Source organism: Rutidosis leptorrhynchoides, chromosome 10, assembly GCF_046630445.1.
Source record: "Rutidosis leptorrhynchoides isolate AG116_Rl617_1_P2 chromosome 10, CSIRO_AGI_Rlap_v1, whole genome shotgun sequence".
NCBI lineage: Eukaryota > Viridiplantae > Streptophyta > Magnoliopsida > Asterales > Asteraceae > Rutidosis > Rutidosis leptorrhynchoides.
The window spans coordinates 105705873-105726658 of record NC_092342.1 but is presented as its reverse complement, the minus strand read 5'-3'; the positions used below and the strand labels follow the sequence as shown (position 1 = coordinate 105726658).

The 20786-nt window shown below is 32.6% G+C and overlaps 1 protein-coding gene across 1 annotated transcript in view; it reads left to right on the top strand.

The window, feature by feature from the left end:
• Positions 1-1500: 1500 nt before the first annotated feature.
• Positions 1501-20786, top strand: part of LOC139870520 (uncharacterized) — a 30599-nt gene continuing 11313 nt past the window's right edge. The window contains exon 1 of the mRNA XM_071858308.1: positions 1501-1606. Coding sequence (XP_071714409.1) covers positions 1501-1606 — 106 coding nt within the window. The remainder of the gene's footprint in view (positions 1607-20786) is intronic.

Below are 20786 nucleotides of genomic sequence, written 5' to 3'. Positions count from 1 at the left end.
GCCAACGAATTGCCCCCCGGTCGATAGTCGAACCCTATCGACGGCAAAGGGAGAAAAAACCCTACAAGACCCGTAGGTAAAAACCCTAGAGTTGCGATCGTGAAGACGATCGTGGAGAAGATCCGGCGATAACTGCCGTGTGCGTTGCGGACTTGCGGTGGCGGCGTTGCGGTGTGATCGAATGATCGTATGAGGTGGTGCTTTCATTGAGAGAGTAAGAGTTGTATGCGATTGGGAGATTGTGAACTTGATGTAGGTTTTGCCCCATATTTATAGATGGGAATTAGGGTTAATTGACTTGGGGCCCAAGTTAATTGTGTAGACCCTAATTGGGCTAAACCATCATATTGGTTGCTTTTAAAAAAAAAACATAAATAATGTTCTCTAGTGCTAGAAAGATGCTTGGACGTGTCCAATTTCGACAACCTTAAATGTCCTACGGAATAGTCAATTTTAATAAAAATATTTAAAAACCATAATGCAATTGTTAATTTGTTACTCTGTTATTATCTATTAAAATAAACTAAAGTTTGGTCGTTTGATAAATTTGTTATTAAAATGTTTAGAGTCTGTTTACTTTTCATTTTGTGATTTTTTTTTTCTGTACAATTTTTAATTCAGAAAGTAAATTTGTTGTTTATTTGTCACTCAAACTGTCACCTAATCTAAAAATTGGTTTATTTTTTGAAGACACAGAATTTCACACCCCTTTCCAATAAGATGCAAATGAAAACAACATTTAATACAGAAAAAAGTGAACAGCCCCTTGATGTTACTCATGGAATCTGTGGAGACCTATATGGTCTCAACCATGTTTTTTGATTGATGAATTTTATAGTAGCGATAATTTTTGTAGGATTCAGTTTTTTTAGTTATTGGCATTTATGAGCTTCTTTGATTTTATAATTTTCTTTCGTAATCTAACGCCGTGTCATATATGTTGTTGACGTTTTTTTTATTGATGTATGATATTAGGTAGGGGTGTTCAAAACCGGATATCCGAAAATTCGGATAGTGGATTTGGCCATCTGATATCCGAATCCGATTTTTCGGATATCCGAAATTTCGGATATCGGATTTATCCGAATATCCGAAAATTCTAATAAAGCAATGTTATATGTGCCTTACTAAACATAAATTAGAGGCTTTTCTTCTAAAAATATACATGCGAACTGAATCATATAAATTAAATTCGCATATGTTGTACCTGTTGTCTTCCTTCTAATTGCTTTATCACTTCAGTTGTCAAAAATTAAATTAAAAATTAAAGTATAAACATACAGTACATAGAAATTACATTTATTGAGTTACAATAATTTGTTTACAAAGTATAAAAGTATGTTCATCTTAAAAAAAATATTAACGAACAATACATTTGGGCGTAAAAGAGTACCAAAATGTCGTTATCCTTCACATGCCATGGTTGACAATTGTAATTTGATAACATACGCATAGAGAGTGAATTTATATACTAGTATCTGCTATCTGGGGTTTTAGAAGATGGAGAGTGTAGAGTGTAGACTATTTGCATCTTCAGAAGATATGATTATATTAAGGATTTTCAAAGATGAAGATGCGATTAGATCTAGGGTTCTCACTTCTCAAAGTATATCGCTATTTCCGCTATATATTTTTTAAGTTTGAAAATTATACGCCCCATAAGGCCATAAGCCATAAGCCCATGACCCACTATTCAATAATAACTGATTTTTTTATTTCAGATATCGGATTATCCGAATATCCGAAATTTTTGAAAACTCGATCCGATATCCGAATCCGAAAATCCGGATATCCGAATTTTCGGGGATAATTTCAGATCGAGTTTTCGGATAATTCGGATTGCGAATTCGGATTCGGATACGGATATTATGAACACCCCTAATTTTAAGTACCGATTTTAATTTTGTGGTTTTATTTCCCCCCTTTGTAATTTGGGTGTTAAAGTGTGTTGATATTTTACTTCTCTTCTAGAAGACTTGTGATGAGTTTGATGAGAAAAGTACACTTTACTCTTTTGTTAGTTTCTAAACACGATTTTAATCTTGTAGCTCACAATCATTCTTATCAAAACGCGAGTATTCAAAACCCTTTAGATTCCTCAACTTCTTGCTATTTTTTTTTAAGATTTTTGCCGTTAAATAAGAAAATATTCTTACATGATTGTTATCTTATGAAGTATTCAAATAAGTAGTGGAACCTTGGTAATTTCGCTACTCTTAGTCTCAATGAATTGTTACATGGAAACAATAGTCAAGCAACGTCATCTTGAGGCAAAAGGATATGCAGGGTGTTGAATGGACATGCTCGTATTTAATTTGGAAAAATCGGAATTCAGTAGTATTTCAAAACAAAGGTTGAAACATTCTGGTGGCACTTAACGAGATCCAAGTCAAGTCTTTCGAATAGATTTCAAATCGGGTAAAGGGGAGATCCCTCGATTGACAAACATGGTTATTGTCTCCGGATACATATCTCTGTATTATTTGATTGATATTGGTTGCTAACTTTGCATCCATTCTTTTGTAGATTTCTGAGTGCTTCTTGTCATAGGTTTATAGTGGTTGTATTGTTCGTGTATTGGGGGCAGGCCCTTGTCTTTGTTTCCGCTGTATCATTTATTTATTTGATTAATATAATTTAGCTCGAAGGGACATCATTCTTCCAAACATCAGATGCATTTGGTGCGATCATATAGATGAAACAGAAAATCACGTGTTTGTTTCTTGTATTATTAGCAAGCAAATTTGGTCTAGTGTTGGTAATTGGCTCAGCATCAATCTTCCTAGTTGGAACTCGGTAGATGACATTTGGGATTGGTTGGATAACAACTACTTTCAAGGTCGGAAGAGAATGATTGTGAGAAGCATCTGTATCTCAACTCTTTGGAACATATGGAGGCTCAGAAACAGTTACATTTTCGAAGACTCAAACTTCAAGATTTCTCATGTTTTGGACAATATTATTGTTTCTGTTATATTTCAGTAGGCTTATAACTACCTTTAGTGGTCTGGTTCAATATATTCAAATTGAAAGAACCAATAAAAGAGAGATGTGTTGTAGAAGATATAGGAGAGAAAGAGGTTGAAGAGAGGTGTGATGTATTTAATGTATATGTGTGTTTTTGTAACTTACATTATGCACATATATATAGTACAAATTTTACTATCCATATTTGACTAATTACCATCCATATTTAACTACTAAATTTACAACACTCCCCCTTGGATGGTAATTTTTTTTAAAGAACAATTAATACTGCCTCGTTAAAAACCTTGCTAAAGAAAACCCAGTGGGATAAAACTTTAGCTAAGGGAAAAAGAGTGCAGCATAGAGTTGACTCCCCCTCATGTAGACAACGCTGAGTCGTCACACCTTTTGAACTTGCCTCATGCCAATATTGTGAACGTATGTTTTGAAAACAGCAATTGACAGTGCTTTGGTATAAAGATCAGCAGAGTTGTTGATTGAACGTATCTCATTTTAATCTGGTTGTCTTTTACGAGATCTTGAGTATATGAGAAGAATCTGAGGTTTTCATCTGAAACTGTATCATCTAAATCTTTTATGTACAAGTTTGACCCATGTGATTTGTCTACAGTCTCCTTCATGGTTTGCTCAAACTGTTGTTTCAATTCCTATTCCCTTTCAGTCTTTTTCTGAGCCTTACCAATATACCATTCTTTTCCATCAAACTTATGACCGTTAAGACCGTTTATAGCTTTAGCGCCTCGTCATCATTTATGTTTTGTTCTGTCATTTTTGATACTCTTCTTTCATTTGTACTATGTAAGCTGTATTATCTTCATAGATAGTTGTTGGGCTTTTATAACGTTCTAGTCCACAAGAATCAATAATGATTTGTATCATTGATCTTAACTAAAATCATTCCCGAGCAGCTTCATGTAATGCAATCACTTCGGCATGATTTGATGATGTTGCAACAAGTGTTTGTTTTGAGAACGTCATGATATTGCGGTGCCTCCATTTAGGAATACATATCCAGTTTGAGATTTAGCTTTATGTAGATCAGATAAATAATCTGCATCTGTATAACCAAACAAATCTTATTTCGAGTTGTTAGAATAAAATAATTATAAATCAGTAGTTCCCCGAAGGTATCAAACTATTTGTTTGATCCCATTCCAATGTCTTTTGGTAGGGGCTGAGCTGAACATTGTCAACAAATTAACTGCAAAAGAAATGTCAGATCTTGTATAATTTGTAAGATACATAAGAGCCCCAATTGCACTAAAATATGAAACTTCTGAACCAAGAAGATCTTCATGATCTTCTAGAGGATGAAATGGATTAGTATCAATATTAAGATCTAACAACCATATGAGTACTTAATGGTTTTTGTCTTGTCCATATTAAAATATTTTAAAATCTTTTCGGTATAAGTTGTTTGATGTATAAGTAAGTCATTAGTTATATGCTCAATATGTAAATCAACGTAATACTTGTTTTTTTTTTTATTTTAAAATCTTTCATTAGAAGTTGAATGGCTTTATAGATTTCTTTATTTAAGATAATTGATATAAACAGCTATGATCACATATCCGAACATTGTTTTTATAAAAACACGTGCAAATAAGTTTATATGTATACCCTTTTCTTATCAAGTAGTAATTTAATCGATTATACCACATACGTCCCGATTGTATAAACCCATTTAGAAATCTTTGTGATTTAATGGAATATATTCCCTTGAGTTTTGCATTAGATGCTTATGATACCTTAACCCTTCAGGTATATTCATATATATATATCACTATTAAGTGATCCATACAGATAAGTAGTAACAATATCCATGAGATGCATTTAAATAACTACCAGGTTGATTAAGTATCTAATAAGTAATTGTATTCATTATAGGAGGATAAGTTTTTCTCCTAATTCATTTCTGGTCTTTGTGGGAAATCTTGAGTTACAAGTCTAGTTTTGCCTTGTAACTTCATTTGCACATTTCTTTTCGGATAAAAATTCATTTGTATCCCATTGTTTCACATCTTTAAAAGTGATAACGATTGATCCAAAAACTTTTCTTTTATTGAGCGATTCTAATTCAGCTCGTATTGCTCCTTTCCGTTGAGTTCAATCACGTCTATTTTGATATTCAATGACTGATTTTGGTTCCAGATCATCATCTTTATTAATAATATCATTGTAACATTATATGAAAATATCTCATCAAGATTTTTCATTTCAGTTTCATAATATTGCATAATTTATTGCAATTTATGTATTTACATTTATCAATATCCTCTGCAGAAGGGGTATTGATTTGTGGTTCTTCTTGAACACTTTCTTTTACCTCATTATCAGCTGATTTTCTTTTTCGAGAATTTTTATCTTTGGAACCAATTGGTCTCCCACGTTTCTGCCGTAGCAAAGACTCATGAGTGACATTATTGCCAGCTTTTGTAATTTCAATTCTAGCTGAAGCATTTATTGCTGGTATATATGATTTAGTCACTTATTTTTTGTATCTTTAAATGCATAAAGTAATTAATTTGCAAGTTCTTGCATATGCATTATATTTGAACTTTCTTTTCGCATTCTTTTGTGCGATGATCAATATTAATTAATTGATGTTCACACCATGAAACATCATTTTATTTATATTTCATTTCTTCCCCTAATATAGAGAACAATGTTTCATTAAAGTGACAATCGACAAAACTTGCTATAAAAACATCACCCGTCATGGGTTCAATATATCTTATGATTGAAGATGTTTCATATCTAACATATATTTCAATCCTTCTTTGAGGAACCATTTGTTGTGGTTGTTCAATTAAAAATACACTGCACAACCAAATGTTCTAAGATGGAAAATATTTGGTCTCCACCAAAATTAAGTTGGTAATGGAGAATATTTATAACTTGCACTTGATTTAATGCGAATTAATGTCACATCATATAAATTTACATGTCCCTATATAAATATTGAGAGTTTTGTACTCATTTCTAATTGTCTAGTTATTAGCTGTAAGCGTTTATCTATTGATTCAGCTAAACTAATTTTGTGTATGCACATGAGCAACTGGATGTTCAACAACAATCCTTGTAGACATATAATAATCATTAAAAGCTTGAGATGTTAACTCACCAGCATTATCAAGTCTCATCCTTTTAATGGTGTAATCAGAATAATGTGTTCTTAATTTAATAATTTGTGCAAGAAACTTTGCAAATGCCATATTACGGCTTGATAACACACAAACATGAGACCATGCGTTAGATGCGTCTATTAGAAAAATGGTCCACATGATAGATGAATTGGTCCATATATATACCCTTGAATTCTTTCAAGAAACATTGGTGATTATTTCTCAATGTGCTTTTCATTAATCGCCATATGTGCTTTTCATTAATCACCATATGTGTTTTTCGTTAATCACTATATGTGCTTTTCATTAATCACTATATGTGCTTTTCATTAATCACCATATGTGATTTTCATTAATCACCATATGTGCTTTTCATCATATATCATTTTCACCATATGCGCTTTTAATCATATGTGCTGCGCTTTTCGTCATATGCACTTTTCATTATATGCGCTGCGCTTTTCATCATATGCGCTTTTTATCATATGCGCTTTTAATCATATGCGCTGCGCTTTTCATCATATGCGCTTTTTATCATATGCGCTTTTAATCCTATGCGCTGCGCTTTTCATCATATGCGCTTTTTATCATATGCGCTTTTTATCATATGCGCTTTTCGGTGCTACATAGATATTTCTCATTTTCGATTATCATTGACTGATAATCATATCCATTATGATATATATCAGAGAAACTTAACAAATTTCTCTTTGATTTGGGAGAAAACAAGACATTGTTTACCAAAAAATTCGTACCATTTGGTAATATGAAATTTTCCCTTTTTCGTTCCTTATATCAAGTTTGCAAGAGCTGATATAGTATTTATAATTCCTTCATTTAATTTAAATCAATGAAATATTTCTTAGATTTGATCATAGTGTGTATGTTACTACTATCTGCAATACATAGGTCTTTACCATTTAATTGATGTTGTATTTCAGCAGGATTCATACTAAAACTTCAAATAAGATAAGCAAATAATGAGTTATATTTCAGCAAGATAATCAAATTATATTACCTGCAAACAAGTTATAATCTGAAGTACATAAAAGATAACACTTAATAAAACATATGCGTTATGGTCTAAAACCATTTATTTATGAGTGATACATAAAAAAACTAGGCATCTTAGAAAATTCAAACCATTCAAGTCTCAAGGTAGCTCAGGGTTAATTTAATCAAGATTTGTCAACAGATTCACTCTCGTTGTCTTTTCTTTTGAGACTTATTTGTAGAGCTAAACAAGATGTTCATGTATTCAAGAAATACTAGACTGATGATCCACGTTACCAGATCATTAATAAGAATCTCCGGAATTCTTATAAGAGCGTCTACTAATATCTTTAATTTTATTCTTTCATGGATCACCGTTATTATTATTATTTTTTTTTAATAATTAATATCGTATCTATCTTTGAGTATTTTCCATAATACACTTGGATTTTCGATCATATAATATGTAGATTCTAAGGACTCGTCGATATGTTTGCTAAGAAAAATACTTACTATTGCTTTCTCTTGTTCGGAATAATTGTTATTTTCATTTAGGGTTTCTAAAATACCGTTTGATTCGAGATGTTTTTCTACATTCATAACCCATGTTAAGTAGTTGTTCCCACTTGTTCTAAATGAGCAAATTTAAGCCTTTTCAAATTCGACATTTTCTATTATCAAAAAGATGAATAACATAAATCATAATCATAATCAACTTCTATTCATAGACAAATAATAAAATGAAATTAGAATCATTTTAAATTCATAAGTAGCAAACAACAGAATAATGGTATGATTACAAATAGTAAAACCACAAGGGCAGGATAGAATATAGGTTCACCCGGTGGTATATTAGCAACAATGATGATAGTTAATATGACCAATACAATAGGAAAAATCATCCTTGTGTGAATCATTTTTACAAAAACTTTTTGCGAGTAGTAATCTGAAAAATGAAGATTGATTTGTGAAAATGTGAAAACGGAGATGTTTATTTTATATTTGAAAAATATAGTTGTTGTAACGTCGTCAGTTGAAGTTAACAACCGTTATGTATATATGACCGTTGTAATGTCGTTAGTTGATGTTAACGAATAAAGTCACTATATCAAAACGCGTATGAGTAATATAAAGGACACGATTTTTTTTCTTATTTTAACTTTTAAGATTTACTTTTAATAAAAATACAAACTACTTTTTCTTATTTTAACTTTTAAGATTTACTTTTAATAAAAATACAAACTACTTTGTCTTATTTTAACTTTTAAGATTTACTTTTAATAAAAATACAAACTACTTTTTCTTATTTTAACTTTTAAGATTTACTTTTAATAAAAAATACAAACTATTTTTTCTTATTTTAACTTTTAAGATTTACTTTTAAGAATAAACATTAGTATGCATGAAATAAATAATGATTAATTGCATAAGTAATCATAAATGTTAGATAACATATAAAGACCCATGGTACCGTGTTGTCAAATGACGTGTTGCGTACATAAAGTACCGTGTTGTCAAATGACGTGTTGCGTACAATCATGAGGTCTTATTAACATAAATATAAATGTTAGTGAAGTTAATAAGAGTTACATTACAGAAAATATAATTCAGGCGGTATAACCGACCATATATAACTTAAATAACATAAATATAAATGTTAGTGAAGTTAATAAAAGTTAGATTACAGAAATATAATTCAGGCGGTATAACCGACCATATATAACTTAAATAACATAAATATAAATGTTAGTGAAGTTAATAAAAGTTAGATTACAGAAATATAATTCAGGCGGTATAACCGACCATATATAACTTAAATAACATAAATATAAATGTTAGTGAAGTTAATAAAAGTTAGATTACAGAAATATAATTCAGGCGGTATAACCGACCATATATAACTTAAATAACATAAATATAAATGTTAGTGAAGTTAATAAAAGGTAGATAATTTCTTACCTTGATTAGTGACGTGTGCTTTCTTAGATAAACCTTGATTATACGGAGCACTTCGTGCTGATAACGTGTTATATTTCAGTAGGCTTATAACTATCTTTAGTGGTCTGGTTCAATATATTCAAATTGAAAGAACCAATAAAAGAGAGATGTGTTGTAGAAGATATAGGAGAGAAAGAGGTTGAAGAGAGGTGTGATGTATTTAATGTATATGTGTGTTTTTGTAACTTACATTATGCACATATATATAGTACAAATTTTACTATCCATATTTGACTAATTACCATCCATATTTAACTACTAAATTTACAACAGTTTCCGCTTTCTTTTGGATTTTTTCTAGATTTAAAAAATATAGGACTAATTGGTCCGTGTGGTTACAAAACCCTATGGACACTTTGTTGTAATTTTTGTCTAGCTTCTTGCTAGTTTTATTTAATAAAATCTCCTGCCGTTCTAAAAAAATTTATTTGATTAATATAGATTTGCTTTAAAACATTCTCAAGGTTTGGAAAAATAAATACGAGCGACATATTTGATCTAGATATATTGAAATTAAAAATGTTTAAAAAACATTTAGAGGGGTGTTATAGTCATCATTGATTAGCATTAGGGGATAATTATGTTAGGAAGAGAGGATCGCCTAGACGTTGGGAGATACAAATTTGAGAGTAAATAACTCTATTACTCACAAGAATAGATTACACGAGTATTTACAAAACTCTAAAAAAAACTCTCAAACTCACACACACTCTCTAGGTTGTGATTACACTTCTCTGAGTGATTTTGGGATGATTTACAACTGAGGTTTGCACCTCTATTTATAGTAAAAATTCTATGGCAGTGGAATGGTGTGAACGGAGAAGGTTGGCGGCCGTTATCGTTATCAACTTTGCTACTTGCATATGAGTTGTCAAGATTGCCTACTTTGAATATCTAGAAGGTGGGCTTCTAGATTGTAGGCTGTAAATCTTCAATTCTCCCCCTCCAGCTGAATCCACAAACATTCCAGTTTTGTCTCTGCATAACTCCAACTTCTCTCGAGTCACCACCTTTGTTAACATATCCGCAGGATTCTCCTTTGTATGGATCTTCACTAGTCTCAACAGTTGTCGACCAATTACCTCGCGTATCCAATGATAGCGAATATCAATATGTTTTGTACGGGAATGGTACATGGAGTTCTTGCTCAAATCTAGAGCACTCTGACTGTCACAATGTACCTTGTACTCCTTTTGCTTGATTCCAAATTCTTGGAGATAACGCTTTAACCACAACATTTCTTTTCCAGCTTCTGCGGCAGCAATATACTCTGCTTCAGTTGTGGATAATGCAACACACTTTTGTAGTCTTGACTGCCATGAAACAGCTCCTCCTGCAAAAGTGTAAATGAATCCTGAAGTAGATTTCCTACTATCAGGATCTCCGGCCATATCCGCATCTGTATAGCCTTCCAAGATTGGATCAGCTCCCTCGTAACAAAGACATAGATTCGTTGTACCCTTAAGATATATGAGAATCCATTTTACCGCATTTCAATGCTCTTTTCCGGGGTTCGAGAGAAAACGACTCACTGTTCCCACTGCATGAGCAATATCGGGCCTTGTACACACCATTGCATACATCAAACTTCCAACTGCTGAAGAATATGGTACTGAAGACATCTCCCCGATCTCTTCCTTGGATGAGGGACAAGAACTCTTGTTTAACTTGAAATGGTTGGCTAATGGAATGCTAACAGGTTTGACATTGTTCATATTGAAACGTGAAAGCACTCGTTCAATATACTTCTCCTGAGATAGCCATAACCTTTTATTCTTCCTGTCTCGGGTAATCTGCATTCCCAAAATCTGTTGAGCCTGTCCTAAGTCTTTCATGTCAAAAGACTTAGAGAGTTCCTTCTTCAGCTGGTTGATATTCGTTGCGTCTTTTCCTACGATTAAAATATCGTCTACATATAGTAGAAGAGCAACGAAATCTCCTTCAGAAAACTTCTGAATGTAGACACACTCATCTGCTGCAGTTTTCTTGTACCCTTGACTCACCATGCACGAGTCAAACTTCTTGTACCACTGCCTAGGTGCCTGCTTCAAACCATATAAACTTTTCTTCAGCTTGCATACGAGGTTATCTCCTGAAACCTCAAAACCTTCCGGCTGCTCCATGTAAATTTCTTCTTGTAAATCTCCATGAAGAAAAGCTATCTTTACATCCATCTGTTCAAGCTCCAAGTTCATACTTGCGACTAATCCAAGTATGACTCTAATTGAAGTCATCTTGACTACCGGTGAAAATATCTCATCAAAATCAATCCCTTTCTTCTGTTGGAATCCTTTGACTATAAGTCGTGCTTTGAATTTCACCACTTTTCCACTGCCATCCTTTTTCAGCTTGTACACCCATTTATTTTTCAGTGCCTTCTTTCCGCCTGGAAGTTCTACAATCTCATAAGTTTGATTTTTCTGCAGAGAATCCATCTCATCCTGCATTGCGAGCAACCATTTTTCTTTATCCTTATGAGTTACTGCTTCATGAAAACTCTCCGGTTCTCCATCTTTAGTAAGTAGAAGGTACTCGGATTCTGGATATCTACTCGATGGAATCCGACCTCGTTCAGATCTACGAACTTCTGGAATATTCTGAGGAGATCCACCATCATCTTGACCTTGTGATGGTTCTGGAACGTCTGGCAGATGGGGTTGTGGCTCCCCCTGCTCAGCACCGTCATTTTCCTCATTATCTTCTACTTCTGGCATTTCTTCCTGCACTGAAAATTCATTTCTCATGAATGATTTCGTTGTTACCTCTGGCACCTGAGCAGCAACATTTGACTTCTGAGATATTGTGGACTTTTCAATATCTTCTATTGTCTAGCTTTCATGGAACATCACGTCCCTACTTCTGATCACCTTTTTCTCCTTTGGATCCCATAATCTGTATCCAAATTCTTCATCTCCATAGCCTATGAATATGCATGGGGTGGTCCTTGCATCCAGCTTCTGCCTGAGCTCCTTGGATACATGTGCGTACGCCAAACATCCAAATACTCTTAGGTGAGAGTATGATGGATCCTTTCCAGACCAAAGTTTCTCCAGAACTTCAAAATTTAGTGGTACTGATGGAGATCGGTTGATCAAGTAACATGCGGCTCTGACTGCTTCTCCCCAGAATGGCTTTGGCAGCTTAGCCATACTGAGCATGCTCCGAACACGTTCCATGATTGTTCGGTTCATTCTTTCTATTATACCATTGTGTTGAGGGGTACGTGGAACTGTCTTCTCATGTCGGATGCCATATGATCTGCAATAGGCATCGAACTGCCTGGAAGAGTATTCACCGCCGTTGGCGGATCGAAGACACTTTAACTTCTTTCCTGTCTCACGTTCTACCATGACATGGAACTGTTTGAAGTAATCGAACACCTGGTCCTTTGTCCGCAAGAAATGTACCCACACCTTTCGAGAAGTTTTATCGATAAACGTCAGAAAGTATCGATTGCCGCCAATTGATTCAACCTCTAAGGGACCGCAAACATCAGAGTGTACCAGACTGAGTAACTCTGATTTTATCGTTGAAGAGGAATTAAACTGAAAGGACCCGTTCATATACATTATAAACGATTCATAATAGTTGATTACATTGCGAGGTATTTGACCTCTATATGATACATTTTACAAACATTGCATTCGTTTTTAAAAGACAATCTTTCTTTACATCGAAAATTGACAGGTATGCATACCATTTCATAATATCCACTATCCAACTATAAATTGATTTAATAATAATCTTTGATAAACTCAATGACTCGAATGCAACGTTCTTCGAAATATGCTATGAAAGACTGCAAGTAATATCTTTAAAATGAGCAAATGCACAGCGGAAGATTTCTTTAACACCTGAGAATAAACATGCTTTAAAGTGTCAACCAAAAGGTTGGTGAGTTCATTAGTTTATCATAATCATTTATTTCCATCATTTTAATAGACCACAAGAATTTCATTTCCAGTTCTCATAAATATACGTCCCATGCATAGAGACAAAAATAATCATTCATATGGTGAACACCTAGTAACCGACATTAACTAGATACATATAAGAATATCCCCTATCATTCCGGGATCCTCCTTCGGACATGATATAAATTTCGAAGTACTAAAGCATCCGGTACTTTGGATGGGGTTTGTTAGGCCCAATAGATCTATCTTTAGGATTCGCGTCAATTAGGGTGTATGTTCCCTAATTCTTAGATTACCAGACTAAAAAGGGGCATATTCGATTTCGATCATTCAACCATATAATGTAGTTTCAATTACTTGTGTCTATTTCGTAAAACAGTTATAAAAATTGCGCATGTATTCTCAGCCCAAAAATATAAAGGGTAAAAAGGCAAATGAAACTCACCATACTGTATTTCGTAGTAAAAATACATATAACGTCATTGAACAAGTGCAAGGTTGGCCTCAGATTCACGAACCTAAATTAATTATATATATTTATGTGTTGGTCAATATTTGTCTAACAAATTAGGTTAAGTCATAGTGTACCACAATCCTAATGCTCGAGACTAATATGCAAAAGTCAACAAAAGTAAATTTGACTCAAAATAATTTTCAAAAATCTATACATGATTAATATATAGTTTAAATATCGTCGTTTTATATTTTTAAATATTTTTAAAAGATTTATTAGAGTAAATAATATAATTTATTTATTAATAAATAAAATTTTATATTAAATTTATATAATAAAATATACTTTTATATATATTAGGTAATAAAATTTATAGGGTTCATTTAATATCATAAAGATAATATGATAGGTATTATTAAAGTAAGTTATTACACGTAGTAAAATATGTTTGTATCACATATTTATTTGATAAAATAATATCTATAATGATAGTAAGTAAAAGTTGTATTATTTTGTAATAATAATTATTATTATAAAAATATCAATATTTATAATTACTAAGATGACATTATGATAAAACAATAATTCTAATTATGATAACTTTAATATTTACGATAATTTTTAATATTATATTTAAAATAATAATTCTATTTAAAATAATAATAATAATGATATTTTATAGTAACAATGACATTTCTATTAAAATGATAATTTTTGTTAAAATGATAGTTTTAATACTAACGATACTTTTAATAATAATAGTAATGTTAAAATAAATAAGAACGATAATTTTATCTAAATCAATATCTTATAATATTTTAATTTCATCATGATACTCTTACTCATTATTTCCTAATCGTTTCGTTTAATAACTTTTAATCGTCTTTTATATCGTGTTCATAATAATGATAATAATAGTAATCAAAATAATTAGGTGTTACAAATATTTGTTTTAAATACACTAATATTTATAATGATAGTTACTATAACATTATTAACAATAATACTAATAATTATCTTAATGATAATATAGTAATAATAATAATAACAATAACAATAACCGTTTTTAAATAATGATATATATATTAATAACGATAATAATAATAATAATAATACTAATAATAATAATAATAATAATAATTGGATAATAATAATAATACTAATTATAACTTTAACGATAATAACGATAGTAATAATAAAAAAATAACAATTTTTAATGATAAATCCCTTTTATTGATAAAGATAATAATAATCATAATAATAAGATAAAACTAGAACGACGATAAAAACAACGATAATAATAATCATTTTTAATAAAAATATCGAAAATTCAATTGATTATAACTTCTAATCCGTTCATCGAAACCATTCGATATCTAAAGGAAAAGTTCTTAATTTTTCGCTAGCTTTCTAAGGACATGCATATCTTATACCTTATCTCAACCGCAAGTGTAACTAATTCAACATTCAACCTAACCTGTCTAAGGGCAATATTAAAATTACAAGCATGCATAATCCTAAATACTCGAGCACTAGTCAGGGATACACTATTAGTATGTAAAAGTTAAATTATGAGTACTCACGTATCAATATTGAGATTCAATATTGCAGGAAAGGTACGTAGACGCAACGGAAAATATAAACATTATATTGATCTCACGAGCATACCCATGAACCATATTCAATCACCTCCATAGCTATAACCCATAATTTCCTTAATCCTATCCCACTCGAAAAACAATTTCGAAATCACTCGGACAGCACTCCGTCGTAATATTTTATGTATACTAATAATATCTTGAAATAATACGGAGTAAATATATATATGTAAATCGATTGAGAGAGTTTAGAGAAAAATATTTTCAAGTTTCTATGAAATAATGAAACATATTGAATTCTATTTATAATAGATTTTTGAATTATTAAAGTGAATTATTAAAGTGAATTATTAAAGTATGAATTATTAAAGTGAATTATTAAAGTATGAATTATTAAAGTGAATTATTAAAGTATGAATTATTAAAGTGAATTATTAAAGTATGAATTATTAAAGTGAATTATTAAAGTTAAAGTAAAGTAAAAATAAAGTAAAGGTAAAGTTTAAGTATAGTAAAAGTATAAAACTATGTACGTATAATAAGCGTATATATATATATATATATATATATAATATTAATTTAAATCGTTATATATAAAATAAAATATAAATATCGTTATCTTTATCATACTAGTTAAGTAATGAGTTGTCAAAAGTGGTTCTAGATATTTATAAAAGTTATATACGTTTTAATAATAAAGTTCTTTTTAAACTGAAAACGTTTTTGTACGTTTAAAACTAAATAGATCAATCGAGTCTTTATGAGATTCAATCTTCCATTATCCTTTGTCTAGTTCTCTATGATTGACAATTTGTTCTTATTTATAAATCACTTTACCATTTTCCGAATATTGTTAAAATGGAAAGATTTCTCAAATCAACGTGGGCCTTTCAACAGAGACTTGTAATCATAATTCAATATATCTGATAATTCAATCATTTGATATTATCTTCTAATTCCATTGATAAACATTTTGAAACAGATACAATCATATAAAGTATTTAATCTAATATTTTGTTTACGTTTCAAGTTATAATATATATACACATATACATATATAATCATATTCGTTTAATGGTTCGTGAATCGTTGGAACTTGGTCGAGGTTGAATGAATGTATGAACATAGTTTAAAATTCTTGAAATTTAACTTAACAAATATTGCTTATCGTGTCGGAAACATATAAAGATTAAAGTTTAAATTTGGTTGGAAATTTCCGGGTTGTCACATAAACGAGACTCTATGACGCTTACCAAACAGACAATGATTGCAAAGATCTAGTGCATCGTCCTTGTCTACATTGATAAGCTCCTTCTTTATTAGGGTAGACAACCCTTTCTCACTCATGTGACCGAGTCTCTGGTGCCATAAATTTTGTGAAGCCTCATTTTCTGCAACATTAATACTGTATGTGCAGATCTTCACATGAGTCTTGTACAGTGTGCCACAAATGTGTCCTCGAGCGACTATCATAGCGCCTCTTGACAATTTCCACGTGCCTCTACTGAAATGACTATCACAGCCCTGTTTGTCGAGAGCTACTCCGAAAAGTAAATTCAGCCGAAGATCTGGCACATGGCGGACATCCTTCAGAGTGATTGTGCTCCCGGAACTTGTCTTTATCTTGATATCACCAATTTCGACAATCTCAGTGGAACTGGAATTTCCCATCTTCACAGCTCCAAAGTCACCAGCTTTGTATGTTGTGAAGTATTCCTTATATGGAGTCACGTGGTAGGAAGCTGCAGTATCTACCACCCATTCTGTTTTTTCTCGTGAGACGTGAAGGCATGTCTCATCATGGGTTGAACAATAAGCTACATCACCAGAGATAGTCACTAATGTTTCTCCACTCTTATTCTTCGGCTGTGAACTGCTTTGACTTTGTTCCTCTTTCAATCTATAGCAGTTCTTCTTCATATGTCCCTCTAATCCATAATGATGGCATTTATATGTTGGTTTTCTGCCATCAGCTGACCTGCCCCTGCTCTTGCTTCTGCCTCTCCATTTATTTTTGCTACTCATTCGCTGTCTCCCCCGATTCTCTATGACAAAGGCATAGGTCTGATCTGTGCCCATGTCTTTTCTCCTTGCCTCTTCACTGAATAGGGCATCCTTGACCATTGACATGGTAAGTTTGCCATTCGGGGCTGAGTTGCTGAGTGTTACTACCAGCGTTTCCCAACTATCGGGAAGGGAACTAAGTAGCAGTAGCGTCTGAACTTCATCACCAAGCGGCATCTCTACAGACGATAACTGGTTGACCAAGTTCTGGAACTCACTGGTATGCTCGGCAATTGAAGTTTCACTTTTGAGCTTCATGTTGACTAAACGCCTCATCAGCAGGGCTTTATTCCGAGCAGTCTTGGCCTGGTACATGTCCTCCAACTTTTTTCAGAGGACATATGCGTCTGTCTCTTGTGCAACATGGTGGAAGACACTATGATCAATCCATTGACGGATCTGACCAATAGTTTTTCGGTTTGATTTCATCCACTCTTTCTCTTTGGCAGAATCAGGGTTTATACCCTTCAATTCAATAGGATCGAACAAATCCTTACAGCTGAGGAGATCTTCTATCCAAGGTTTCCACAGCGTGTAGTTTGTGGCTGTGAGCATAATCATAGCTCCGGAAGATGATGTTGACTCTTCTGTGGACATTATCACCTTAAAAATAATTTTTCAACACAAACGGGGTTGAATTGTAGAAAACAGAGATCACCGTTACGTCCGGAACGGTTGAAAATGGTGGAATAGACACTTCGCTGCTTAAATTCCACTTATGGGGCAAAATTATAATTTTCTAAACTTTCAGGGACCAAAAATGAATTTCTGAAAATTTCAGGGACCAAATTGTAAAATTTCAGAATTACTACAGTACTGCTACAGTACTGCTACAATACTGCTACAGGAACTTGCTACAGTACCGCCAGCTGCTACAGTGATTTGCTACAGTGATCGTCTTCTCCGGCGAAAATTCCGGCACCGGTCGTCTTCTCCGGCGAGATTCCGGCGATTTGACCAATTTTTGACCGCGTTTTCTGGGCTCGTTATAACTCCGTTTAAGTCGCCATTTTTTGCGTTGGACTCGGTTCGACGAGACGAATCCAATGGTACACTCAAAATTGAATTTTGAGAAAACTTCAGAAAACCCAAAAACTCAACCAACGTCTCTAACCAAGCTCTTGATACCACTTGTTAGGAAGAGAGGATCGCCTGGACGTTGGGAGATACAAATTTGAGAGTAAATAACTCTATTACTTACAAGAATAGATTACACGAGTATTTACAAAACTCTAAAAAAAAAACTCTCAAACTCACACACACTCTCTAGGTTGTGATTATACTTCTCTGAGTGATTTTGGGATGATTTACAACTAAGGTTTGCACCTCTATTTATAGTAAAAATTCTATGGCGGTGGAATGGTGTGAACGGAGAAGGTTGGCGGCCGTCATCGTTATCAACCTTGCTACTTCCATATGAGTTGTCAAGGTTGCCTACTTTGAATATCTAGAAGGTGGGCTTCTAGATTGTAGGCTGGAAATCTTCAAATTATGTATTCCATATTAAAATCTCCATCAAAAGCCACTTCCCACGCCCCATTTTACTCACCTACAGCCGTCTCAAATCTAAACAATTGAGATGCCAAATTAATATGCCAGCATTGACAATTGACAATGTGGTTAGAAATATCCAATAATAAAATAATGATGAAAAAACAATTGACAGTAGCAATATAAATGGTTTTGAAATTTTTAATGTCCTTGAATTTTGATCACTACAACGTATAAAATATAAATTAAACATAAAGTTCAGTAGAGATGCATATAATTCATATATTGATTGGATGTACCTGAATATTAGAATGCATACTTTCATGAACGTATATTGGATGCGGTGGGGGTTTATATCTGTCATATATGGATATAGTATTAGGGATGACACCCGAGTGGTGGGCGCGGATTCATTTTCATCATCCGTACTTGGTGATTTTTTTGCAAGCCACATTAACTCGCGATCTTTACTGACGGATTTATTTTTAAAAGCATGCTCGTACCTGCGGATATCCCCGGGTCACAATATAAATATTGGGGTTACACTTTGTATTTTAAAAAGTAAATTTTGTATTACGTTGGAATGTAAGCAAGCAAGAAGACGGGAACTTTGAAAACCTTTGAAAAATTGAAGAGATTTCTCAAAAAGAATTTTGGTTATAGAATGAAAAAAAAAAAAAAATTCATATTTAAATGCATTGAGAAGTTAAATCTCCACTTAATGCATGAAAAAAAACCAACTATTCTTTGAAGATTTAAGATTTCAATGTTGGTAATAATTATTTGTATTGAAAATATAGGGTTAAATGCATAATAAATCTTCATTTAAGTCCATACGTATGGTTCAACGGTTGTTTGATCGGTATACTCGCGAATTTTTCAAACGGGTATGACGGACCCTCAGATCAGATTTTATCCATAACGGATCTAATACATCCATCACCCGCTCGCGACCCGTCAACGGGTACATGAGTTTACCCCGATACGGATACGCTAGTAAACTTTTCAAAATTAACCTGCCCATCAAAGGTACAGATACCCGCAACTACTTCAAAAACTTCTTAGTAAAACCATTTTTGTTTGTGTTATATAAAATTAATGAAGAACTTCTTAGTAAATTCGACTTTCTTCCACTTTCATTGGGCTAAAACTTCTTAGTGCATTTTGCAGTTATCATTGGGCTTTTAAAGTATTTGTTTTCAACATTTACATTAACTATTTTTTTTTTTTTTGTGTTATATACTATTTGTTGATGACTGTAATGATGAAAACAGGTTTAAAATGTAAATCGTTGATATAAATTTATTAAATATTATATAAAACAAACAAATTTATCTTAAGTCAAAATTAAGACAAATGACTTTTATAAATTAAATAGAACAATTATTTTGAACCAAGTGATCTATATAACCGTAAATTTATACTCCGATAAATTGATAAGAATAAAAGTACAAATGAAAATAATAATTTAATTAAAATGGAAAAAAATTACAAGGTGTATAGTATAATAGTATAGTATAACTAAAGTACACAAAATTACACAGCTCGTCCCTGTGGTTTGTGTGAAATTGCATTTCGAGTCCCTGAACTTTTTTTGGCACTCCGAGTCCTTATAGTTTCATTTTTTGCACAGCTCGTCCCTATTGCTCGTATGAAATTTCATTCCGAGTCCTATGGTTTAAGTTTTTTGGGACTCAGAGTCCCTAAAAATAACAAACAGAGGGACGAGCCATGCAAACAAATGAAACCATGAGGACTTGGAGTGCCAAAAAAAGTTCAGAGACTCGGAATGCAACTTTATACAAACTACAGAGACGAGCTGTGTAATTTTGTTACAAAGTATAACTAAATTTTGAAACCTTATATAGATTGAATACACTAAAAAATAGGGATTATAGCCAAAATGCTCATTCCCAAACAAAGTCTTGCGCTGGAGCCCAAAAAAAAAAAATTGCCAGGTTGCCCTCGCAAGACGCAAGAAGACTTGCGTCTTGCCCTCGCAAGGCGCAAGCTTGCGCCCTTGCGCCTTGCGAGCTTGCGACCTTATCTGATCAGAAATACGATTTTGTGGATAAGATTTCGTCAGATATCCTAGATTTTTACGGATAACATTTTGTCCCTATATTTAGATTGACCATGAGACTTTGAAATCACAGTCTCA